Source organism: Pangasianodon hypophthalmus, chromosome 23 (assembly GCF_027358585.1).
Source record: "Pangasianodon hypophthalmus isolate fPanHyp1 chromosome 23, fPanHyp1.pri, whole genome shotgun sequence".
Classification (NCBI taxonomy): domain Eukaryota; kingdom Metazoa; phylum Chordata; class Actinopteri; order Siluriformes; family Pangasiidae; genus Pangasianodon; species Pangasianodon hypophthalmus.
The window spans coordinates 17,670,792-17,695,044 of record NC_069732.1 but is presented as its reverse complement, the minus strand read 5'-3'; the positions used below and the strand labels follow the sequence as shown (position 1 = coordinate 17,695,044).

The 24,253-nt window shown below is 38.1% G+C and overlaps 1 protein-coding gene and 1 long non-coding RNA gene across 3 annotated transcripts; one reads left to right on the top strand and one right to left on the bottom strand.

The window, feature by feature from the left end:
- The first annotated feature begins 176 nt into the window (after window positions 1–176).
- Window positions 177–16,591, top strand: pdpk1a (3-phosphoinositide dependent protein kinase 1a). Of its 2 annotated transcripts, none has more exons than XM_026929591.3 (14): window positions 177–314; window positions 6,244–6,447; window positions 6,567–6,609; window positions 6,724–6,861; window positions 6,960–7,104; window positions 7,239–7,336; window positions 7,761–7,836; window positions 8,690–8,758; window positions 9,505–9,601; window positions 9,710–9,883; window positions 14,129–14,346; window positions 15,539–15,596; window positions 15,772–15,924; window positions 16,076–16,591. In XM_026929591.3, exons 2-14 carry the CDS (start codon window positions 6,295–6,297, stop codon window positions 16,187–16,189), a joined length of 1,536 nt encoding a protein of 511 aa, XP_026785392.1. In that variant the 5' UTR covers window positions 177–314; window positions 6,244–6,294; the 3' UTR covers window positions 16,190–16,591. The 2 variants fall into 2 exon arrangements, with proteins under 2 accessions (XP_026785392.1, XP_026785393.1); XM_026929592.3 differs by lacking the exon at window positions 177–314 and adding an exon at window positions 339–357.
- Window positions 16,592–19,527: 2,936 nt separating this feature from the next.
- On the bottom strand, window positions 19,528–23,918 carry LOC128317243 (uncharacterized). The gene is made up of 3 exons (XR_008300786.1): window positions 23,104–23,918; window positions 22,456–22,541; window positions 19,528–22,019 (listed from the first exon to the last, which is right to left on the bottom strand). It is a non-coding gene; the product is annotated as an uncharacterized LOC128317243 (long non-coding RNA).
- Between the last annotated feature and the right edge of the window lie 335 nt (window positions 23,919–24,253).

Here is a 24,253-nt window from a genome sequence, read left to right as displayed (position 1 = left end):
GCCAAAAAAAAAAAAAAAAAAAAAAACACGCCAAAACAAAAGGAGCAACTTGCATCAATATCATCTTTAAATTTTACAAAATAATAAGTAATAATAATAGTTCAGCTGTTTAGTGTCTGGTGTGTTAGTGTGTTGTGGTGGTGTGCAGTGTGTGACGTCAGAGGCGGGGGGGGGGACGAGGGCGGGGAATGGAGGCAGGGAGCCAGTGCTCTCTCTCTCTCTCTCTCTCTCTCTCTCTCTCTCTCTCTCTCTCTGTAATAACATTTCTAACAAACGCTGAGAGCTGGCATGGAGTAGACTGGCGGTGAAATACAGTGAGTACACGGTGGATAACCTGCTCTCCCTTCAGCAGGAAGTGTGAGTGTGAGTGCGGTTAGCTAGCTGGTTTAGCATTAGCCCGGCTTTAGCGGCTAATCAGTGTGGGGAGTGGCGCAGGGTTTTGTTTTGGTTTTGTTTTTTATTTTATTTCGACACTTCATACACCTTTTGGGTGCGAGTTATTCATCTCACACACTACTTGTGCCTATAAAGAGTCTTCTGCGATGCTGTGACGAAAACCTCGACTTTTATAATCCGAATAAACGCGCTTGTTGTTGCTGAAGTTCAAAGCTAGCTTAAGTGCCAAAGCTTTCTGCGCATGCGCACTTCACTTCTGCACGCCCATATGTTTTATTATTATTAATTATTATTATTAATAAATGTTTTATAATTAGTAGTAGTAGTAGTATTAATGCTGGATTAATTTGTCTGCTTTTCTCTAGTTGTATGCAGGAAGTCTGAAACCAGATGTGCACGTTTTATTGCACTTGTGTGTTTGTGTGTGTTTCCTGATGTTACTGTCAGCGTTACTTCTCATAAAGGCGACTGATGACGCGGCTTGGTGTTTGTAAACAAAGCGCGCGCGCGCGAAGTAACGTCACTTGTTTACCTCCAGTGTAAACACAATAACTCATCACCTTAAAGGTGCAATTGGCCATTTAAAAAAAAAATCCTTACTTGTCTAAATAACCTTAAAGCTATATAGAACATGATGAGAAAAAAAAAACATTATGTAATCTTAGCAAAAGTTTATTAAACCGCCGGGAAAACTTGTTTGGAAAACTGGCTTCCGGTCCGGAATGCTTGGGATGCGTGTTTGTTTTTGGATGGGACTCCTGTCAGTCATTTTATAGACAATCTATGGGTCACTTTTTTCCTGAACATGGGCAGGGATGAGGGAAAAAGAAAATATTATATGCAATAATAAAGAAAAAAAGAAAGAAAGAAAGAAAATCTTACCTAATAACGCATCATGTCAGTGTTCATGTCAGTATAATAATGTAATTAGGGCAATTAATGGGTAGTAGAAGTTAAACAAACAGTCCTGACAGGTCTGGGATGGGTGTAGTACATTACATATGAGTGGAATGATGTTTGCAAACACAAAGGATTTGGATTAGAATTGTGTAGATGTGACTTTCAGTCTTCTTTATTACGAGACGTTGAATTGTCAGTTATAAAATAACCATGTACAAATGAATACATTTAAATTAAGTTAAGTTAAATTAAATTAGGGGTGCAGTGTTATATCCTGCCTGCTGATTGAACTCAATTTCGAAAGCATCGTGTCTCTGCAGTTTGATTTTGAATGCTTACGCTCTGATTATTTAAAAACCATTATAATAATTTAAAGTTACATTCAGTTATATCCTTACAGAGAACCAAATCTGCTCTAATTATAAAGAACTTTTTCTAGAACAAGCGTAAACAAACGTTATCAGTTCTACAGTGTTTCTCGCTTCCTCCATGAGATAAAGACTTTGTTCGTATGTTGTTTCACGGTAGTAATATGAGCACCTGTGTGTAAGGTGAGGAGAAACCACTGCGAAGGTTCAGTAAATAATTGTGTTTTTTGTGGAAGATTTTACTTCCATTGCCGTAATTTGTAATTTACACAAATCCCGGTTAGAGTCCGTACCTCGTTTTCTGATTGGCTACAGAGATGTCCGATGTCCCTCAGGAAGGACAGCAGCAGTGGGTTTGTGTTTTTTTGTGTGTGTGTCACCTGGAATTTGCGGCTTGAAGCGGACTCTACTATACAGAGTAATGCTTTATTCGACTAAAGGTCGTAACTAGTCATTTCCCGCCTCTGATTGTGGGGGGAAAGAAGAGCTAAGCGCTTCCGCAACTTGGAATTCCTCCTCGGGAACTCGGGACGGTCTCATCAACCCCGAGTTCAGCAAGTGACGTCAAATCAACATGGCTGCTCACAGCATGAACAGTAAACACAGCAGCACTTCTTACCTTTAAATGAGTTACATGATATATACTTATAAAGTATTAGCTTTTGATCAATCAACTTACAGACATATTCGCTTGTTAAATCTATAACACTGACTCTGCAGTTCACTGTGTTGTGATGATGATAACGCAGAGAGGTCGAAAACGACGTAATTCCGATCTCTGACTTCTCACTTCCAAGATAAGTCGAGTGCAGCATAAAATCCAGAGCTTTGTTTTCCTCAGACATAAACCGCGAGTCCCATCGTACCGTGCCAGCTGGGAGACAGTGTATTGCATAGGAATGTTGTGCTAGCTACAGGGAATCTTGACATCTTGACTAATTCAATTATATTCGGGTGACTAATTTCTCAAATGTTAGATTTGTGAAAGCGAGTGTTACTCATCATATGCGTGTACTCATACAGTCCCCTCCGAAAGTATTGGAACAGCAAGGCCAATTCTTTTGTTTTCACTATACACTGAAGACATTTGGGTTTGAGATCAGAAGATGAATATGAGGCAATAGATGAGAATTTCAGCTTTCATTTACAACAACTTAGAACATGGCGCCTTTGGACCTTTGGTGGGAGACCACTGATTTTTAGGTGAGCAAAAGATAGTCTTAAAAACTGTTGCGTTCTTCTTTTGTGATGCTTCTTTCAGTTTTTGTTAGTTTTGGGGGGTTTCTCCATTTGGTCTCCTCTTCAGGAGGTGAAATTCAAAATCCCGTCACTGTAAAAATCTTTCACAGGTGTTCAGTCTGGTGACTGTGAAGGCCAAAGCGTTAGATTTACATCATTTACGTTCAGCAGAAAGCTAGGACACACTGAACTAAGAATAGATGGATTTAATTTTGTTACGAAACTTCCATCTAAAGAGAGACAGACTTGGAAGTGAAAAAGAAAAAAAATGACAAGACCCGAGACTTCACTGCGACGTATCTTACGATATTACGAAGCAACCAGTCTGATCCAGTCTGTAGCAGAGCGAGACACGTCGCTGGATGCAGAAGCACAGCGAGAGTCTGTACAGATGTTTAACAACAAGTCAGAATTTGTTTTCTGAAATATCATGCTGTGCTGTTGGGTGTCAGAGTCGGAAAAGTGTTCATTAACACATTAGTTTTTACAGCATTCCATCGAATCGGACTCATTTCCAAGCCAACAGAAGACGGTTACAGACAGTTAGGAGGAATAATTCATCTCAGCCTACTATCATATTAATGAAGTTGGCTTGCTAATTAAAATATTTAACAGGCTTAAACTTGCTAGTTAGCTGACATGCCTGGTTTATATTGTTTTAACAAAATCTACTTCAAGAAACCAGCTACCTAACGCTAGGTATCTAGATCACGTTCTTACTGAGGAGTTGCCTATAATGGACACGTTTAGCTAGCTATAACTTTCTTACAAATGAGTTTACGGCATCTTTTTTGGGCAGCACTTCAGCTTTCGATGTTGTGATTCATAAAACTTTACGTTTTGACCGTATCCACGATCAACGAAGTCGAAAGCATCAAGAGACCTTCAATTTCTCTTTGGTATAAACGCTCTGAGCTTCTGTGAGACACGTACACATGTCCAAGCCATACGGATCTTCTACAGTTCCACCGTTTAAGTGTGTTACTTTAGCCGAATAGCTTTTCCTGTCTTTAGTGATAGTCAGTAATAACAGGCGGGTAATATTTTAGCTAATATCAGTCCGTTTTCTGAATAAAACTCTTGATTGAATTCTTGAGTTTTGAATTCCAGCAAAGGGAAATTGTAATGCAACAGCGTACAGAGACAACTCTCCTATACAACAACTCTGTGTTTCCATCTTTGTGGTAACAGTTTGGGGAAGAAACACATCTGGGTGTGATGTTCAGGTGTATTTCAAACACATTCAGGGGAAAATCTCTGTATATTAGTAAATTAATTTAATATTGTTCTTTAAAGCGTCTGTATTGTGTTATGTTACATTCATGGCAGTGGCTCTTGAACATTTGGCACCCGGGACTCCTTTAGTCCTTTAATGACATCATTTATAAACCTGCTTGTTTTTCAGATACTGAAGTTTGAATTAAATTTAAGTGAGCTTAAAAACCAGGCTAAGAATTACAAGAGCTCAGTTAGAAATATAATACAATCACTGTGGTAACAGTAGGATGTGATTTTCACCGCTGTAATAAAATTAAAAATGGCGGCTCTGCTGGAAACGCTAGAAAGGTGGGTTTTTTGATATTCTTCTTCAGAGTCCGTATTGCAGCAGTTTGTGGACGCAGCGTTGCCACATGTTTCTGCTTGGTTGAAGCCACTTCCTCACCTCTTAACTTTGCCTAATACTAATTTACATTTCTGTACACACACACAAAAAAAAAAAAACAATTGTTGTCTTTAATATAATTTGTATCCTCTCGTGCGATGGTTCAGAGATCTGTAACGTGAACGATGGAGTGTAGAGGAGCGATTCACCTGTTTGTGTGTGTTTTTTATTTATTTTGGTGCTACAATGCGTTACAATGATTTGTTGATGGTCGTGTGGAGTCGGTCTTGTTTACGCTCCTTTTCACGTAACGCGTGTAAAGCCACCTGCGCTGAACCTGAAAAAACTCCCAGCGCGTTCTTGATGTTATTGTGCATGAGTAATCTTTATCAGCTGAAGTAAACATATCTTACCATCTGTACTTTTTCTTCTAATCATTTCAACCTACTTCATGTCATTCTGACCTTTCACAATCCCAAAAGTGAAACAAGATAAAAAAAAAATAAATTGAGGTTGAATCCACTCAGCTCCTACTGTTCTGTGAGAAGCGGAGTGTGTGTGCGTGTGTGTGTCTGTGTGTGTGTGCGTGTGTGTGTCTGTGTGTGTGTGTGTGTGTGGGGTTGGGAGTTACAGGCAAAAGGGGGGCACAGGCCTCTCTCATATCTGTGGTTAAGTGTGTTTGACAGGTTATTGTTGTAAAGTGGTGCTTTCTGTGGCAGGTGTCTGGAAAGTACCAGCGTGTCACACCAATAACAGAACCTTGTGTGTGCGTGTGTGTGTATGTGTGTGTATGTGTGTGTATGTGTGTGTATGTGTGTGTATGTGTGTGTGTGTTGTTTTGCTGTACTAATAAACAAATGAGGACTAGTCAATCAAGTCATGTCAAGTCGGCTTTGTTGTCATCGCTCTCACCACAGACAGGTGACGAAATGTTGGAAATGAAATCCAGTTGAAATAAAAAAAAAATAATAATAAAGACAGATTAAAGTACACAATAAATACAGATAGTATCTGTATCAGTAGTCTTGAGCAGCAGTATGAACGTGTGTGTGTGTGTGTGTGGATGTAGTAAATATTACATGGTTAGGATTGCAGAGTGAAATAAATATAATTTAATGTATGGGGTTTTCTTCATTTATATATCGACCAGCTTTGCCTTTTATACTTAGTTCATTTCTTTTAATTTGCTGATTGAAGGATTTTTATTTTTCTTACCCAGTGTAGAAGAGAAGATCTCTGATTCTAGCATTAATGAATTTTTTTTGGAAACAAGATGTGTAAAGACACACACACACACACACACCCACACACACACAGCTCATTTCTTGTTGTGAGATTCCTCTTTTTCTTTCTCTAAATGACTGCAGGTCTGCTCCCAAGTGTTAGCTTCGGTTATAAATAAGAGCAGGCTCGTAAAAAAGTAAACATTATTTAACAAGCAGGAAGAGAGAAAAGCTTTTGCTCGATCAGCTCGCCTCTCCTTGCTCCTCGTTCCTTGCTCCTTGCGGAAGAGTGTAACACCTGTAACCGCGCACACTAACACACAAACACACAAACACACAAACCCAGCCCCTGTGCGTTTATCAGCTGCTGCTTCACCGCTCTGAGCTGCTTTAAAGTTCCTGTTTGTGAGTGAGACGGGTCTCTCCTCTCTCTCTCTCTCTCTCTCTCTCTCTCTCCTCTCCTCTCTCTCTGTCTCTCTCTCTCTCTCTCTCTCTCTCTGTCTCTGTCTCTCAGCGTGATGCTGCCCTCGTCCAGGCCTCGGTGCGTGCCCGCGCTCCTCTCTCCATGGTAAGCGGACAGCCGAAGAAGCTCGAGGCGGTTGAAGGTATGGAGGCCCCTGTTTCTCAGACGCACACTCTACACACTCAGCAGCAGCACAAGAAACGACCCGAGGACTTCAAGTTTGGCAGAATCCTCGGAGAAGGCTCTTTCTCAACCGTGAGTCAAATCATAACACTGCATTTCAGCTGTGAATAGAAATTTCAAACATTCAGTTTGATCGTGAGCAGATATTTCAGCTTTTCTGAAAACACGACTCTATTTTCTTGTTATTTCAGGTGGTTCTAGCAAAAGAGCATTCTACAGGAAAGGAATATGCAAGTAATGTCTGCTTCACGTGCTCTACTTACAAACAGTGTCTGTGGCATGATTGCATCTGTAACCTGCTTTTAAACTGTTTTAAAACAGAAGCATATTTTTATTGTGTAATTTCAGTCAAGATTCTGGAGAAGCTGCACATCAGGAAGGAGAATAAAACACACTGTGTGAAAAGGGAGAGGGACATCATGTCGAGCATAGATCATCCCTTTTTCGTAAAGCTCTACTTCACATTTCAAAATGCTGAAAAGTTATGTATCCTTTTTCTGGTGTTGTGAAATGTTTAACCTGATACACTTTGTTTCCTGGCACAAATCGCACAACTATTCCTTAATTTCCTTAACGTCTGTCAGATTTCGGACTTAGTTACGCAAAGAACGGTGAACTACTCCGCTACATTCGCAAAATAGGCTCTTTCGATGAGACCTGCACACGCTTTTACACCGCAGAAATAGTCTGCGCTCTTGAGTATCTACATTCAATAGGAATAATTCACAGGTAATTCCTTGTCTTGCAGTTCTGCTGAGCAAACTTCCCACGTCAGACATCATTACAGAGAGTTTATAGACTTGTGGTTTTTTTGGGTTGTACTGGCTTTTTTGTTGGTTTTCACTGCATTATGTTTCTTTTAGGGACCTGAAACCAGAGAATATTTTACTGAACGAGGAGATGCACATTCAAATTACTGACTTTGGAACGGCGAAGCAGTTTTCTTCTGATAGCACTCAAAGTAAACCATTTCCTCATTTCCTTCTCCTGGCAGTTTACGCCACTTTGTTGTGGTTAACTTACCTTAACCTTTCTGTAGGTCAGCACTCTGTCTCTTGTTATTTATAAATACATTACTATAGCACCGCACACCTCCAGCACCCGTCCCTCCCACCCTCTGAAACGAATGACTGTAAATATGGGATTTACTATATTCCAGCTTTCATATATATATATATATATATATATATATATATATATATATATATATATATATATATATATATATATATATATATATATACATGATGACTTGGAACTCCTACTCTGTTTTGTAGTCATTTGTCAGCAGATACATAAATGCCTACTGCAGATACAGGTTTTTTTTTTCTGTGGTGGTCACGCATGTTGTTTACGACTGATGATGGTCTTTTTATCTTTCACAGCAAGAGCAAACTCTTTTGTCGGAACTGCGCAATATGTTTCTCCAGAACTGCTGACTGAAAAATCAGCATGTAAAAGGTACTCAGTATGAACACTTTAAAAAGAACTGAATCTGTTTCCCTGTTTAAAGCACTCTCAGTCAGACAAACATAGTTTACACACACACACACACACACACACACACACACATATATACACGCATATACATATATACACTACTGTGCAAAAGTCTTAGGAAACATATTTTTTCTTTCTTTTCTTTTTTTTTTTTTCAAATAAACTTTGTTATAGATGTTTATTTTATGACTTCTACATTATTGATTCAGTACAAAAACATTTTAGATTCCAAACATTAGTTTTCCAGCACAAAATGAAATGCTACAGAAAAATGTTTGTATGTCAGTAAAGAAAGCAGCAGATTCCATAAGAGACACTTTTCAGATAAAAACATAATGAAGGCTGCTGGGTTTCGCTGCAGAAATAAGAAGCGAGTCGACAGTCAAAGTCTCCAGAAGAACTGTGGCTGCTTCTGCAAGATGCTCAGTAACACTTCCAGCTCATTTCCTTATAAAACTGCACACACTGCACCTGAGGGTCCTTTTTTTTTTTTTTTTTAAATCAAAGGGTCTTGAGTCCAAGACTTTCATTTATTACTGTTTACTGCTCTTTATAGTATTTTTTTTAAACATAGAAACATTTAATTTCATTATTTTTGAACACATCTTTGCACTACAGATTTTCTTTTCATATGCCTAAGTCTTGCACAGTGTGTGTGTGTGTGTATGTATATATATATATATATATATATATATATATATATATATATATATATATATATATATATATATATTAGATATATACTGGATGTGTATATATGTATACAATTAATTGAGAAGCAGAAGAGTGTTAACGTTCTTATATCCACTTTTAGTTCGGACCTTTGGGCTCTCGGCTGTATAGTTTACCAACTGGTGGCGGGATTGCCCCCCTTCAGAGCAGCGTAAGTCACAACCAAACATCTCTTTCTCCTCGTTCTTATTTATAACGTTTTCTCTTTGAAGCCAGAGACCACTTTGTCTGTTAATCCACAGATCTCCTGAATACAGACTTATTTTCTGACTCAAATATTAGGTTTAATCATGATTAAATGTGTACAATATTTTATTTATTTATTTTTGTTAGAGTTGTAAACTTTCCATTGACAGAACACATAAAATCTAAATTGATCTTAAGCCCTGAACAATCAGTACAACTTTAGTGATGGTAGGTTGTGATTTCCACAGCTATAATAAGAAAAAAATAAATCACAGACCTGAGGACGCCACTTTGAGACAAACTGCGCTAGAAGCTTATGACTTTGTGTTTTGACTGTTGTGCTAGAAAAGGACCATTGTTGTAATAGCTTTTTTTTTTTTAATGAAAAAAACGCTTGGTGTGAAATAACAGGAAGTAATGGCTTTGGTGTTTATGACTTGTTTGTGTAGAGAGTCTACAGGCTCTAAGAAAAACCCCAACCACTCTGTCACATGGTCCGTTCGCCTCCTGGTTACATTTACAGCTAACAAATTATCTCGGTTGGCCGTACAAACACTAACACTCATACCCTTGTGACTGTTCCAGTTGATTGAAGTGCTAAAAACGATCTGATTGCTGATTGGGGCCACAGTGTTTTTAATAGCTCAAGCTGAGTATATTGTCTGTCTTTGTTCCGTCTTATTGAGTGTTTTTTTTCTTGTCTCTGACTAGGAATGAATACTTAATATTCCAGAAGATAATAAAACTGGAGTATGAATTTCCAGAGAAATTCTTTCCCAAAGCTAAGGATCTGGTGGAGAAACTATTAGTGAGTTTGCTTTAATCTTGTTTTTTCACCAAAAAAACTGCACCAGATACACTTGTGTCTCTAATCAAAAGCATTTTTAATGTGATATTTTTTTCTTCGCTCTTCCAGTGTTCGGAGCCCACCAAGCGTCTAGGGTGTGAGGAGATGGGAGGCTACAATCCCCTGAGAGCCCACGCGTTCTTTGAGAGCATCTCTTGGGAGAACCTCCATCTGCAGACTCCTCCGAAACTCACCCCGTACCTGCCAGCCATGGCCGAGGACGAGGAGGAGTACTACGGCAATGTGAGCACGTTTCACACCGAACAACCGAAATCTAACTGTGGCCATAAATATGTCTTAAATGTACAGTATATACAGAGTGATTACAACAATGTTAACACTGTATCACAGGGTCCAAGTGTGTGTTTACGATGTGGAGATCCTGTGAAGCAATGAAGTTATATTTTTCTGTAATTATTAATCTATATCTCACTGGGTTACGTTATAATACAGCGTTTCTGCTACAGCATTTATCAATGTTTTAGAGGTAAAGTGGTGTGTAAATGTTTGTGTGAGCCAAACCAAACTAAAAGTTTCCGTCGGATTTACAATAGTTTTGGAAACGCAGATTTTCTTCATACTCGCGTGCGCGTGTTGATCAGCTGTAAAGTGCAAAATGCGTCTTTATAAAAAATCAGTGTTTTCACAGGAGGGTATTGGAATATTAACTTGCTTTTTTCATAATCTGTTAAAACTCAGATTTGTGTCGTTTAAGGCTAATATATTGAAAAACGTTGATTGAACTATTGCCTATACGTATATAACTATTCCACAAACAGTGACTTTTGAGCTTGAATTCCTGAGTTATATAGTGTTCTGAGAAGCTCGATTACAAATCCGATGATAAATTATCTTTCTTCTCCAGCCTTTGAAATTTTTTCTGGTAAGAGCAGTGAGCAGTGCAATGTGTTTTGCAAAGTTAAAAGTTTTAGTGACTGTTATTCAAATTTCAGTCACCTGACGTAATTCAGTTCGGTCTGATTCAGTGTCATGTTACACACAATTCACCGAACCTAAATAAATAAATAAATAAATATCGGCTGAGAGATTATGTAGGAAGGTGCAGGATTGAAAAGATATTTTCAAAACACTCTTGTTCATTGTTAAAAATATAACGACAGTAAACACATACAAAAACGGTGATGGGTGTGTGTACAAATCGTGGGAATTGACCAAGCATGGAAATCGTGATAGATAAATGATTAAGTAACTATTTTAAATCTAGTTTAAATCTAGATAGTTACTGTATATTGCGCTCTAGTTCTGTGTAAAGGTGGGCAGTATGACAAAGTATATGATTCTTGAAGAAAACAGTAGCGTTGCCATAAAAAAAACTGTTCAGTGCTTTATATAGTATCTACAAAGATTTTTTTTTTTCAATTTTTCAATTAAAAAAAATTTTATTTGGAAAGAAAATGGAGAAAGGAAGACAAAAACAATAATTTGTAAACATTTTACACTTTTAAAGCATAATTATGAATTTTTAACATCAAATCAGCTGCAAAGTCAGTTTGTTAGTTTAAAAAAAAAATTATATCCACAACCTCTCAGAAAAGTGTATTGCTATATAATTTATCACAATATTGACAATATTTCATCGTATTTCGCAACTCTAGCGCCGTCCGTTTGCTGAGTTTGTGCTTTGCATATCAGTTTAGAGGGCTGGAGCATGGTGATTTCACTTCCTGCTGTTGGGTCGAATCATTTTCTCAGTGCAGTCAAATCCTCAGCGAGATCACCTCTCTCAGGTCGTGATATTTACCGCACCCGGGTGTGAGCGCTGAGCTTCAGCGAACAGCACCGCGGAGATAAACACACCAGGGTTTGATTCAAACAGAATAAACACTGAATATGTGAGAGCACTCCAGGTATTCCTTTAATGAAAGTAAAAAAACCTAAGTGTCCAGTGTACCTGGGTTCGGTCCTGAGATTGGGTACTGCCCGCGTGGAGCTTCTGTGGATGTTCTCTCCATGTCCGCATGGTTTCCTGTGGGTTCTCCCACCTCTGGTTTCCTCCAGCCTCCTTAAAACAAGTCATCAGGATTTACTGGCTTCACTTGTCCCCATAGAGGGAAGCATCAGAACAAATCAATACAAAGTTATTCTGCCTGATCTCCTTTATCTCATGATGAACCATTTCTATCCTCACACACGTCAGAGTGGTCTTTTCCAGGATGACCTCGTCTCCATCCATAGTGCACGAGAACTCACTGAATGGTTTCGTGAGAATGAAAATGATATAAATCATACGCTGTGGCCTTCAGTCAATAGATCTCAACCGAACTGAAAACCTACGGGATGTTTTTGGACAGTGTTCATCACCAACATCATCAAAACATTAAATGAGGGAATATTTTTTGGAAGAATGGTGTTCATCGCTCCAGTACAGTTCTGCCAAAGTGCACTGAAGCTGTCTTAGTGGCTTGTGGTGTCCCAGAACCTTATTAAGACACTTTGTGTTTATGTTTTTCCCTTTAATTTGGACTAGGAAGGCATTTGGGAGTCAGCCCTACTCTGTGAAATAGTCATACGTTTTGGGGATATTATAGCTACAGATCATGAAGAAAACATCACTGTGTTTCTACTGTCAGGGCCATAAATATTTGAATCAGATGAACTGTGAGGGAATTACAGCACTTTTTGTATGTGGTCCCCTCCTTATTACGGGACCAAAAGTGATTGGACAAGCTAACAATCATAAATTAAATTTATAATAATCATAAAGTCAATGACTGCCTGAAGTCTGGAACCCAGAGACATCACCAGATGCTGGGTTTTGTCCCTGGTGATGCTCTGCCAGGTCTTTACTGCAGCTGTCTTCACTTCCTGCTTGTTCTCGGGGTGTTTTGCCTTCAGTTTTGCCTTCAGCAAGTGAAATGCAGCTCAACTGGATTCAGCTCAGGTGACTGACTTGGCCAAAGCAGAACATTCCACTTCATTGCCTTAAAAAAGTCTTGGGTTGTTTCTGGTGTTCCTGTGATCTCACCAGCATGTTCTTTCTATTTAAGACTGTACCAAATAGTAGATTTTGGCCACACCTAATGTTTTTGCTATCTCTCTGATGGGTTTTTGATTTTTCAGCCTAATGACGGCTTCCTTCACTGACAGTGACAGCTCTTTAGACTTTGTATTGAGAGTTAACAAACAGATTTCAAATGTAAATGCCACACTTGAAATAGGGCTGGGCCATTTTTTCAACTTTATGAACAATTATGATTTAGATTTTTTTTTGTTGTTGTTTTTACATAATGCAGTTGAAAAATTACACAATTTATTTATAAAGTTTTTTATGTATTAGAATGAACTTTTGAAAAATAGTAAACATCTATAGCAAATAGTGCAAACAATGTTTCTTTTAAATAAAGGATTTTTAAAGAAAGGATATAAAAAAAAATACATTATTTGCACTATTTGCTATAGATGGTGCTGTTACTACTTTTGCACAACTTAGTGAACGCTTGTTTCTCGACAGAGTAAATGGGGACCGTGACTTTCATGACATGAAATGCCACCGCAACTGAGAAGTCAACTTGGAGTATTCTTCTCAAATCCGAGTTTACGGAGAAAGAAAAAGAGAAAGAAGATATACGTCACTCATCTGAGTTAGCTGCCTAGCTTTTAGCTAACATGGGGGCGTCGACTTTATCACGTCATCTGTCGAAGGTGCCGAGGTCGAAAATGATGTAATTACCTCTTAAGATGTAATGCAGCGTTATATTTCACATAAACTTGTTCGTCTGACTTTTCAGACCTGTACCAATTCCACATCTCTGAAGTGATATTTGAATCTTTCTTTGCTATGAGCTCAGTCTTCGGTGAAGTCCTCTCTGACTTATCTCAGTGTTTTTTTTTTGTTTTTTTTTTTAATCTAAGCGCACAGTGTTTGGGAGACGCGCAGGCTGTAGGAGGCGTTTATCAGGTTAAGAAGGCTGTGTTTTTCCTTCTTATTGGTTTAAACTTTAAAATAGCATTTATGCATGTTTAAAAAATTTTAAATATGTATGTGTAACATGTATAATCTCGATTTGAACATTTTGAAAATTGCATTAAAACATTAATTCGAATTAACTGAATTAACCGAATTAACTTGAAATCAACTCTAGACATTTTATCTGCTTGCTTGAAAGTGAAGTGAATAACAAAAGGGAATAACACACATGTGGCCATGAAACAGCTGGGCAGCCAATTATCCAATTACAGTACCTGTCCAAGGTGACTGTCACATGTGCAGAACTTTAATTCCATGACAAAGCTGATGTGATTTATTGTTCAGCCTTAGCTGATAATAATTTATAATAATATTAATAATTACAAAAACAAAAAGGAGGATAAGATGTGAGGAGGATGTGACTGAATTAGACCCGTTTCTTCACCTATAATGATCTAGACTGCTAAAAATCATTCACACGCTCTTCAGATACAATGCTGTCTGTGCTGATGTAATTTCACTCCATGTTTATGAACTGTATGAAATTTCTCATTGGTCAGTATGATGACCTCCTGAGTCAGTTCAGCAGCATGGAGGTGGTCCACTCCAGTTCCTCGCAGGCTCTCTCGGTGCCGACCACGTTGCTGCCCCCGAGATCCACCAGCAACATCGAGCAGTACATCCATGACCTGGATAACAACTCCTTCGAGCTGGACCTGCAGTTCTCCAGCGAGGAGAAGCAGCTGCTGTTGCAGAAGCAGACCAGCAGGAACCCCTGGTAGGTCACTCCCATCGTCAGTTTTCAGAAAACTGGTTGCGTCGTGTAGCATTCCTCCTTCTGCAGCAAAGATTACGCTTGGGACGTTTGATTGTACCTTCATCTGTTAGGGGTTGCATAGACTTGTGGACAATCAGTTTAAGGGATATAAATTTCCAAAACCTCCAAATCACTCAAGACCATTACTGTAATTTAAATTAATTTAGTTAAAAAAAAAAACATAAATCATAATGTTGATTTCTGCTGTTCCATTTGTAGATCTATTTGTAATTCTTTACAAACCTTCTAAACAAAGTTCCAAATTAAATAACAAAATTAGTTTTGTTCCAGACTTCAATGCCTTACTTCAAAAAAACAAAAAAAAGTTTATTTATTTTTTTTAACCTCCAAAATCAGTTTTAACTTTTGTACGAAAATCAGTCCACAATGCTATGTTTCTTTAAAAAAATATTTTAGTCATCGCTATTAATTATTTTAACCTGAATGTTAACAATTTTTATAAACACATTAGACACATTATCTATTTTTAATTTTTTATTATTTGGTTTTATTTTTTTTTTTTACTCAGGGTATTACTACACATTGACAATCCATTCATTTTTTAATATAAATGACATTTAGCAGGAAAAACGTGCAACTTGAAATAATGTAAAAAAAATTTTTTTTAAAAAAATCTAAAGAATCTAGATATAATAAGTGTTGAGTGGACAGATTTTTAAAAAAAATCCCACTTCTGCCTGCTCCTGAAGGAATTCTTCTCACAGTTATTTTTGTTTCACCCATCCGTGATACTTTTGTAATGAACATAATATTTCCAAAAATATTAACAAATAAGTAATTTAAGTGTTATTAAATGAATATATGAATGAAAGAATTAATCCCAGTTTACACCAGCGGCTGTAAACGTGATGCTAAGAGTGACATGACCACTGTGCCGCGTTCAGTACACGCTGGTGTTAATCAGTGTGGCCTTCCTTCCTTCTGCAAGCTTCATGTCTGACCCCTGATCCTGCCCCCGTGTCCTGACAGTAAAATCTGCCTGCTTCACTTCTTTGTAGCGAATCAGTTTTAGGTCTCTGACATCAGTTGTATTTCATTTGATTGAGGTCTTTAGTTTCCCTGAAGTGAAGCTCAGATTATGGAGTGATGTTGCTGTGTCCTAACTAGTCTTTTTGTTTCTTCCTGTTTTAAGGCACCAGTTTGTTGAAAACAATTTGATACTAAAAATGGGACCAGTTGACAAAAGAAAGGTGAGATATTTTCCCTATAAAGTAGTCGCCTGTTTAGTCTTATGGACTATAAAGCGTATATCAGACGTTCAGAAGTGTGTGAAATGCGGTTTTGTTTTGATATTAGAGTCAGAGCGCCCTCTGTAGTCTGGGATCTGGAGCTGCATTAAATCGTGGCTCTGCTCTCTCCACACAGGGCTTGTTTGCTCGTCGAAGGCAGCTGCTACTGACCGAGGGGCCGCATCTCTACTACGTAGATCCTGTGAATAAAGTCCTCAAAGGGGAGATTCCCTGGTCTCCTGAACTGCGACCGGAAGCCAAGAACTTCAAGACTTTCTTTGTCCACACGGTAAAATATTTTGCATCCTCCATTCATGAATACAGAATGAATAAGAGGTGTATGTATTGATCTTCAGATATAAATTTGGAGAATATTTTGCTTCGTCGCAGTAAAAATGAAAATACACTCAAGTCCTGATCTCTGATTCTTCCCCATGCAGCCACACAGGACATATTATTTAATGGACCCCAACGGTAACGCGGACAAATGGTGTAAGAAGATCCAAGAAGTCTGGGGAAAGATTTACCACAATCATCAGACTACAGACATGTAGAGAGAGAGAGAGGGAGAGAGAGAGAGAGAGAGAGAGAGAGAGAGACAAGGCACATCCTCATGAAATGAGCCTTTTATTAGTTAAGCATCTCTAAAGACTTTGGCAAGAACAGCATTTCAAGATTAAGTTAAATGTACATTCTGTAGCAGGCTTGTGCGATATGGATTTTTTTCCTTAAACGAGATTTTCCATTTTAAAATATTGCGATAAACGATTTAATCATCACTAAAAAAAAGACAAGAGAATGATCATTTCCACCAAGGAGGGTGTAATAGTAATATATATACACATATACATAATAGTAATATTATCAGCTGTGCAGTCGGGAACTGTGGCCATCGTGAAAACTCAGCTGGATGTTGCAGTAATACGCAGTAAACAGTAAAAAAGCTATATATATATATATATATATATATATATATATATATATATATATATAAAACATCACATTTGCATGTAATCCATTTAGAAGTCGGGTCTCTAATGTCCACATGGCCGACGTTTTCTCCGTTGACGCTGCTCACAATGCGTATTTAATCGCTTTCTAATTTATTATCACTGTTAATTTTATTTGTAAATCTATTTAAACTTTTTGGGTCTTTTCGTCTTTTTTCTTCTAAATTTTTCGGTGCAGTCCTTAATAAATATACAGTACTTCAATGAGTTAAATATATACTTGTCGTATATTAGCTAAAGCCCTATTCGGATGGGATTACATTTACACTGAGTCCTGGGGTCATTTCCTATTTTACAGCGCTTCTCTGTGATTTTATTTCTATCTGAATCGGCCATGTCTGTGTTTTTCTCCGTCCTACACTGAGAAAATTACGACCTACTGTTTTTTTTTTTTGCCAAACTCGGCGCTCATCTGATAATTTTATTCCGGATACACGTCTGTAATTTTTAATGCAGATGTTTGACTGCTGCTACTGCACGCGTATCAGTGCCCCTCCCCCAGACATTAAACACTTCCCGAATCACAAAATGGAAAAACGGATGTATTTTGATATTTTGTAATTATATACTTTGGTATATATTTTGGAACTTTGGTCCGCTCCAAACTGAAATAAGAGCCAGTGTCTCTTCTCTACTCCGGTGCCTCTTTAACCGCTTGGGCGCCGTGTTGTGAGCAGAGCGTGGTCATGTGACCGCGAGACAACCACAACCCACTAGAAACGCACTCCTGTGGTCATTTTACAGATGTCCTCCTGATAAACTAACGATCCGAATGTGAACATTTCACATTAATGAACTCAAAATATTCTCCGTGACATAAGGCGAGATGAGGCGTATGAGATGGAGGAAGTGGGCGGGGCTTCCAGGAAGTGTCATGTTAATATTGGAGAGTTCAAAACACCTGTGCAGATCATTCCAGATTCATTAACACGATGTTTTTGTGAAGAACACAGAATGTGTAACAGTTGCCAGGTCTGATAATATAACAGAAATGGCGATAAACATCACTGGATATCGTGGCAATATAATACCATACGGGGACGATAATATCGTAATATCGCACAAGCCTGAAGAAATCCACCGCTGTTCTGCTTGGTCTCTGTGCTCGTGAGCTAGCACCTTGCTCTGTAGTGTTAGGCAGATATCTAATCTAACTTTAATTTATAAGGATAAGAGCCAGTGCAGTGCTAGTATAAGTCTGCATATAGCTAAAGGCTCCACACGCATCAATTTTTGTTCCCTTTAAGGGCTGCAATCAAGTTTAACATGGCTGTCTGTCGTTAGCTACAATATTCCTGGCAAGGACGTACACAGGTACTCAAATGGTTTTAAAAGTCAGTGGAGGAAAGAGAAACACCAGAGGATTGCATTTTGCACTGAACTGTACATAAAAGCAGTATGTGTGTATTTATCAGTATATGACTGCTGTAGACGTTTTGTTGCACCTTCCTCATTCGAGGACTTTTTCAGCATGAAAATCAGTGCCTGTTCTGTTGGACTTATTAAACGAGACTTCTTATTTATTAAGGTTTGAGTATACTGGGAGTATACTGTACCCCTGTGTTTCTCTTCTGTACATTATTGTTTATAAGTCTGCATTGTTTAACATGGGAAGCGCTATCAGGGAAGGCTGATGAGTTACAGTTTGATGTCTGGAACTACAAGCGAGATGTGCGGGTTTCGTTGCCACAAAAACAATAACTACTTTGAGCAGTTCCTTTAAGTCCTGGATTCAGGAGGCTTCAGTGCTGCGTCATCAATTCAAAGACTAGATAATAGTAAGCTATTTATGCAGAATGGTATCGTTCTGGCATTATAGTGGCATTTTATTCGTACTTTTGTGGTTGTTGGTTTATTTTTGGTTTACAGATCAGATTCAGATTTTTTTTTAAAATACTGATTCTTAAAGTTCAGCTAAAGGTACACTTCATTCACGACACGTTTTTTGTTCTTTTCATCGAGTTTCATGGAATTTAGCAGGGGTTTTTATGTTTTTGTTTTGTCTTGTTTTTTTAGCTTTAGTGAAATTCTCTGTAGATGTAAATAAGATCTATAAATGCAATCCCAAACACACAATGAAATGCTGTATCTGTTGTAATTAACGCGTGGATGTGGATTTCTCCTGATGGATTTTCTTTGTACGTTTGAGATTCTACCTGCTCTGTGGCCGAATACAACTGTGATGTACAGATATTCAGAAAGTAACTTAATGTTACAAAGATACAGCTTTTATATTTTTATTCTTCTATAAGATTATTTGCTGTCGTTTGTGTTTTATTTAAATTCTAATATATGAACTGTTTTAAGAGATCATGTTCAGGGGCCGTTGTGTTTGTCCTGAGATGTTAAAGCCTTTGAATGTGAAAAATAATTGTAAGCTATTATCTTTTGCTACTTTCTCATTTCATTGTACATTTTCTGTTTGGTTATTAAATTAATTATGTCAAATTTAAATGTTTATTTTCTTGGGTTTTGAGTGTTATTTAAAGATTGATGTAGGAATGTCTCACATGATCACATGGCGACTCCTGTAATAAAAGCATGTACTATGTTTATTATTTCTGTTTATTTTTAACTAAGCAGAATTAAAGCCAGAGTTTTCCCAAATAGTTCTTTCACTGAGGTCCAAAAATGGTCCTGTATTAAACTAGAAAAATGTGGTTCCTGAAGATTAATAAACTTATCTAGCTAGTTAGTGATGTTTGCCTTTATAGTATACAATTGTGGAAGAGTAATGATTTATAATTCCCCTATCTGGTGTCACCCAGAAGAGTATGGCCTCCTCTCGAGATTTCTTCCTTACGTTGTATCGGGGATTTTTCCCTTGAACTTGATCTAAATCTAAAAATACTCCCAGATTTCTGTGAAGCTGCTTTGTGACAATGGGCCTCATTTACCAAGCTGGATACGAACTGATTCATTTATATGAGTGTTTACACAAGAAATTTGGGCTTCATGAAAATCCTGTAATTTCAGAAAAACTTTTGTATCCTACTTGTTCTCCTGAGTGTGTGCAAATTTACACATAAAAAGACTAACTATTGTAAACCTCGACTTGTTCGACTTCAATCGTAATCGGCGTAGATTACTGCACTTTTATATCTGGAATATACTGTCGAGTTCAAATTGCTTATTTTTATTAGGTTTACAGTGTTTAGCAGACGCCCTTATCCAGAGTGACTTATAAAAGAACTTTGGAGTCTATCAAAAACACATCCTCATGCTAGGTCACTCAGTCAGGGACTAAAAGTGCCATTGAGAGCATTTTCTGAAAACCAGTCATTTTATTTTATTGGCATTAATTAAAGAACATGAAAAATAAAGAAAGCGAGCTGACACAAACCCATAAATGAAGACAAATAAAACGAATCATTCAATTATGACTAAAGAAATGGCGGTGTATAAACGGAGTCGGTCTGTCTGCGCAGAGCCGTAAGCCGTAAACAAACGCCTCGGCTGACGGAGGATTAATATTATATTAAATATTTTATTGGTATAGAAGCGAGTCAAAATAACTTCCACTTCTGTCTTTCAGCCTTTACTCTGATCGCTCATTTCGTGCTCCCAGCTGTCTGTGCTTTATACCTTTTATGGGGTTTTGTGGGCGTCAGGATATGCAAATGAGCTGTGTTGGGAGCGTGCTTCGTACTTTACAGCTGATCAACATACACACGCGAGTACAAAGAAAATCAGCGTTTCCAAAACCTTTGTAAATCTGGCAGAAAATTTTAGCTCGGTTTGATTTACACAAACATTTACACACCACTTTACTACTAAAAGATTGATAAATGAAGGCCATTGTGTGTAAAAGTGCTACACAAATAACACTGAATTGAACTGGGAATGAGTAAACCTATTCACTGACCCCTCTTCACATGACTACATTTATACAGTAAATGTAGTTCATCATTTAATTTTAAATGAATCTAATAGTTACAATACATTATTTCTATTTCTCCAACACACCATTTCACCTATACATTTCACCCACATTCTGTGTAATAACTAATAGACTATGCCTTCAGTTATTTGCATTAAAAACACTCCAGCTCCAGCTTGCAAAAATATTTTATATATTTAATCTAAGGCAACGCCTGATCTGCAGACATAAACAATTCATTAGCTAGGTTCAAGGAAAGCGGCCAATTACTGGTGGACCTGGCAACCCTGACACATGCATGGACTTGTTTACAAGCAGATTTTCTCAAAATGAGGAAGGTCTCTCAGCAACCAGAGGCAGTGAGCAGGGTGAATGAGGGGACGCAGAAATGTGTGTTTCCCTTAAAAAAGAAGGGCCTTATTTACATAGCCTACTGCTTGCGTTTACAACACTGACCTTCTGCTTTTTTGGGAAATCTCAGTGCGTGTCTCTTAAAAGAGTCTATGGGGTAAAATGAATTTGAGTTTAAACAGATGAAAAAAATCAAAACGTACAAGAACAAAAGAGTGTGAGATCATTTGTGTCCATTTCCTACTTGACAGGACTGGAAAAAATTTATTTAATGGAAAATGTTCATTCAATATTTCAATATTTTGAACCTCGTTTCCATGGTAACCTGCAGTGGATCTGATCTTGTGGTAGGTTTTTCCCAAAGTGGTGTGGCTTGCGGGTGGGCTACGGGTGGGCCGATCTCGTGATTCGCCTCCGATGGGATGCCAGTCCATCCACACAAACATCCGCACACAGTCATACACACACTCATTCATACCTATGGGCAATTTAGCATAGCCAATCCATTTACTTGCATGAGAACCCAGAGGAAACCCAAACAAACATGGCGAGAATATGCAAAATTCCGCACAGACAGTAACCCGAGCTCAGGATTGAACCCAGGACCCTGGAGCTGTGACCCTGGAGCTGATTTTTTATATAGTTTGATTATAAAAATAATTTGTACTGAGGGGGACTGTGAATTTTTTTGAGATCCCCTGGCCCCGTGAAAAGGTCCCCGCTTCGTCACACTCGTCCTCTTTCTCTTCTAGTTAATCGTTTGTTCTTGCTAATTTTGTTATTGTTAAATCTGCACCACCATGAGTGTGTATTGATGCGCACCTTCCGTGATTACTATTCACACCACGTTTGACTATCATTAGAACAGACACGTGGCCTATTGTACATGTGGCCGTGTGTAGCAGCATCAAGATGCAGAACAACAAGAGCAACTAATTTTTAAAAACTGTAATTCAAACTATAAAATTACCACAAAGTTGGGGTTCAAAAACCTCATTACCCTTCCATTTTTTGTTAAAAATAACGTCAAGGATTTTTTTTTTCGTTCTTTATTCTTTTTAAAGGCAGGCCACTTTTGGTGATAACACAATCTCCACACATTTGGCCAGCTGTAAAAGTCACGTCTCTCTGGATCCCAAGGCTCTGCAAATGGAAAATAAATAACAACACATGAACTAGACCACCAGTAACCCAAGTAATCATGGCAAGTTGGGTTTTTCTAACTACCTATCCACTGTCTTACTCGTCAGCTGATAAAAGTGCAGCCTCTTCCAGTAGCGTTTACATGCTCATGTTTTTGGGGTGTGGCCATGACAACTTAAGGGACTTCTGCCTATACTGCTATAAATTAAATACACTAGCTAGGTATTTAGCAAACCCCCGTGTCCCCCTGATGAGTAAATTCCACATCGTGCCCCTTTATGCTTTTGCCCCCAGAATTTAATACTGACTGGGACCAGCAGATATTCATGAACATCCCCATAAACACCTCACCTTCAACAATCATGCATTTCCCAGTGCTGCGTATTGAATCAGGCTTTGATGGACGGTGGTGATGTGTACTCCCTTGTATACTCACTGACACGCGGTATGTTCCTGCCCGATCGGGGGATGCCTGGTGGGCACAGTCCAGGCCACGGTCCTGGTGGGCACAGATGGTTCTACCTGTGTGGAGAGTTAGGAGAGACATCATAGGTGAAGGAGAAGGAGAAGAGGTAGGGGTAGGGAAATTATTAATACAGTCAATGTTATAGATTTAACCAAGTACTGTATCTGTAACTGATCTAAAACCAATACTGCTATAAACGTGGTGAAAAGTAGAGACGGGGTACGTTACACTGTGTACAGTGAGAGCGGCCATGTTGATCTGACGTCACTCTGTAAACAGGGAAGGAGCTGGTAGTTGAAAGGAATAGACCAAGCTGATGAGATTGTCATGTTCTACGTATCTTCCAGGTTATTGGTAGGAATATGTGAGGAATAAAAATGTCACCTTTATTGTTTCCTTTCAATAAAATGCATTCAAAACGACTTTCTGCACATTTCTGCTACTTTTTTCTTAGGCTATACAAGTGCTATCTCTAATAATAATAATAATAATAATAATAATAATAATAATAATAAAATACCTCTACTTTAGTAAAGAAAACAATTATGACGGTGTGTTGTAGTAAAAACGAGTGATTAAGTCTTTCTACACTGTGAATGTAGAGATGCCGACCCTAACCTTAGGGGAGGAAACCGGAGTACCCGGAGAAAACCCCCAAGGCACAGGGAGAACATGCAAACTCCACACAGGGCGGAGGAGAGAATCGAACCCCCAGCCCCGGAGCAGCGAGGCAGCCATCGCCTTCATAAACCTATTAACTGCACGCTGTAGAGATGGACTTTATCTCCACATTAAGACAGAGAGGAGTGTGAACCAGACAACCTCCTTCTCAAGTGTCGGACACTAACGTGGACGTTATCAACCACCGACAGACGCAGAGCTGTTTCAGCTTGAGCGAGTCTCTGAGCAAAGTAAAAACGAATTTGTTCTAAATTTGAATTTGTAGGATTGCGCTAAGCTTTCGGTGTCTCCAGAACAATAAAAACAACATGCTGTTATGTCGAATTCACAGAAAAATTAAGTCAAGATCATGAGAAAACGACTTTTATATCGAGATCACGCGAAAACGACTTTTTTATCGAGATCACAAGAAAACATTTTTTTATTGAATTTGAATTTGCAGGATTGCGCTAAGCTTTTACTGCCTCCAGAACAATAAAAACATGTTGCTATGTCGAGTTCACAGAAAAATTAAGTCGAGATCACGACAAAATTACTTTTTTATATCGAGATCACGAGAAAACGACTTTTGTTATATCACGAGAAAATAACTTTTATATGTAGAGATCACGAAAAAATGACTTTTGTTATGTCGAGATCATGAGAAAACGACTTTTTTTTACATCTATATCACGAGAAAATAACTTTTATATGTAGAGATCACGAGAAAACGACTTCTGTTATGTCGAGATCACGAGAAAACAAGAAAGAAAGAAAATAGTACCGCGTGGCCTCTTAGGGCTTCCGTAGTTCAGTGGGGTCGGGTCATACATGACGTTAAGATTACGTAACTGTTTTTGGGGTGTTTGCTGCACGAGGACATTTAAGTTATTGTGATTTAGCAAGGCCTTTCATTATTTCATTATTTTATTTTTATTTATTTGTTGGTTTTATATATACATGTATAGTTAATATGTAATTTTTGTATTATCTGTGTATACCTTTGGCACTTTTGTTATGTATTTGTTGTTCAAGAATTATTTACAAAAAAAAAATTAAATAAAAAAAAATTTGCTGCGCGAGTCAGTTAATGAGGAAACCTGGCAAC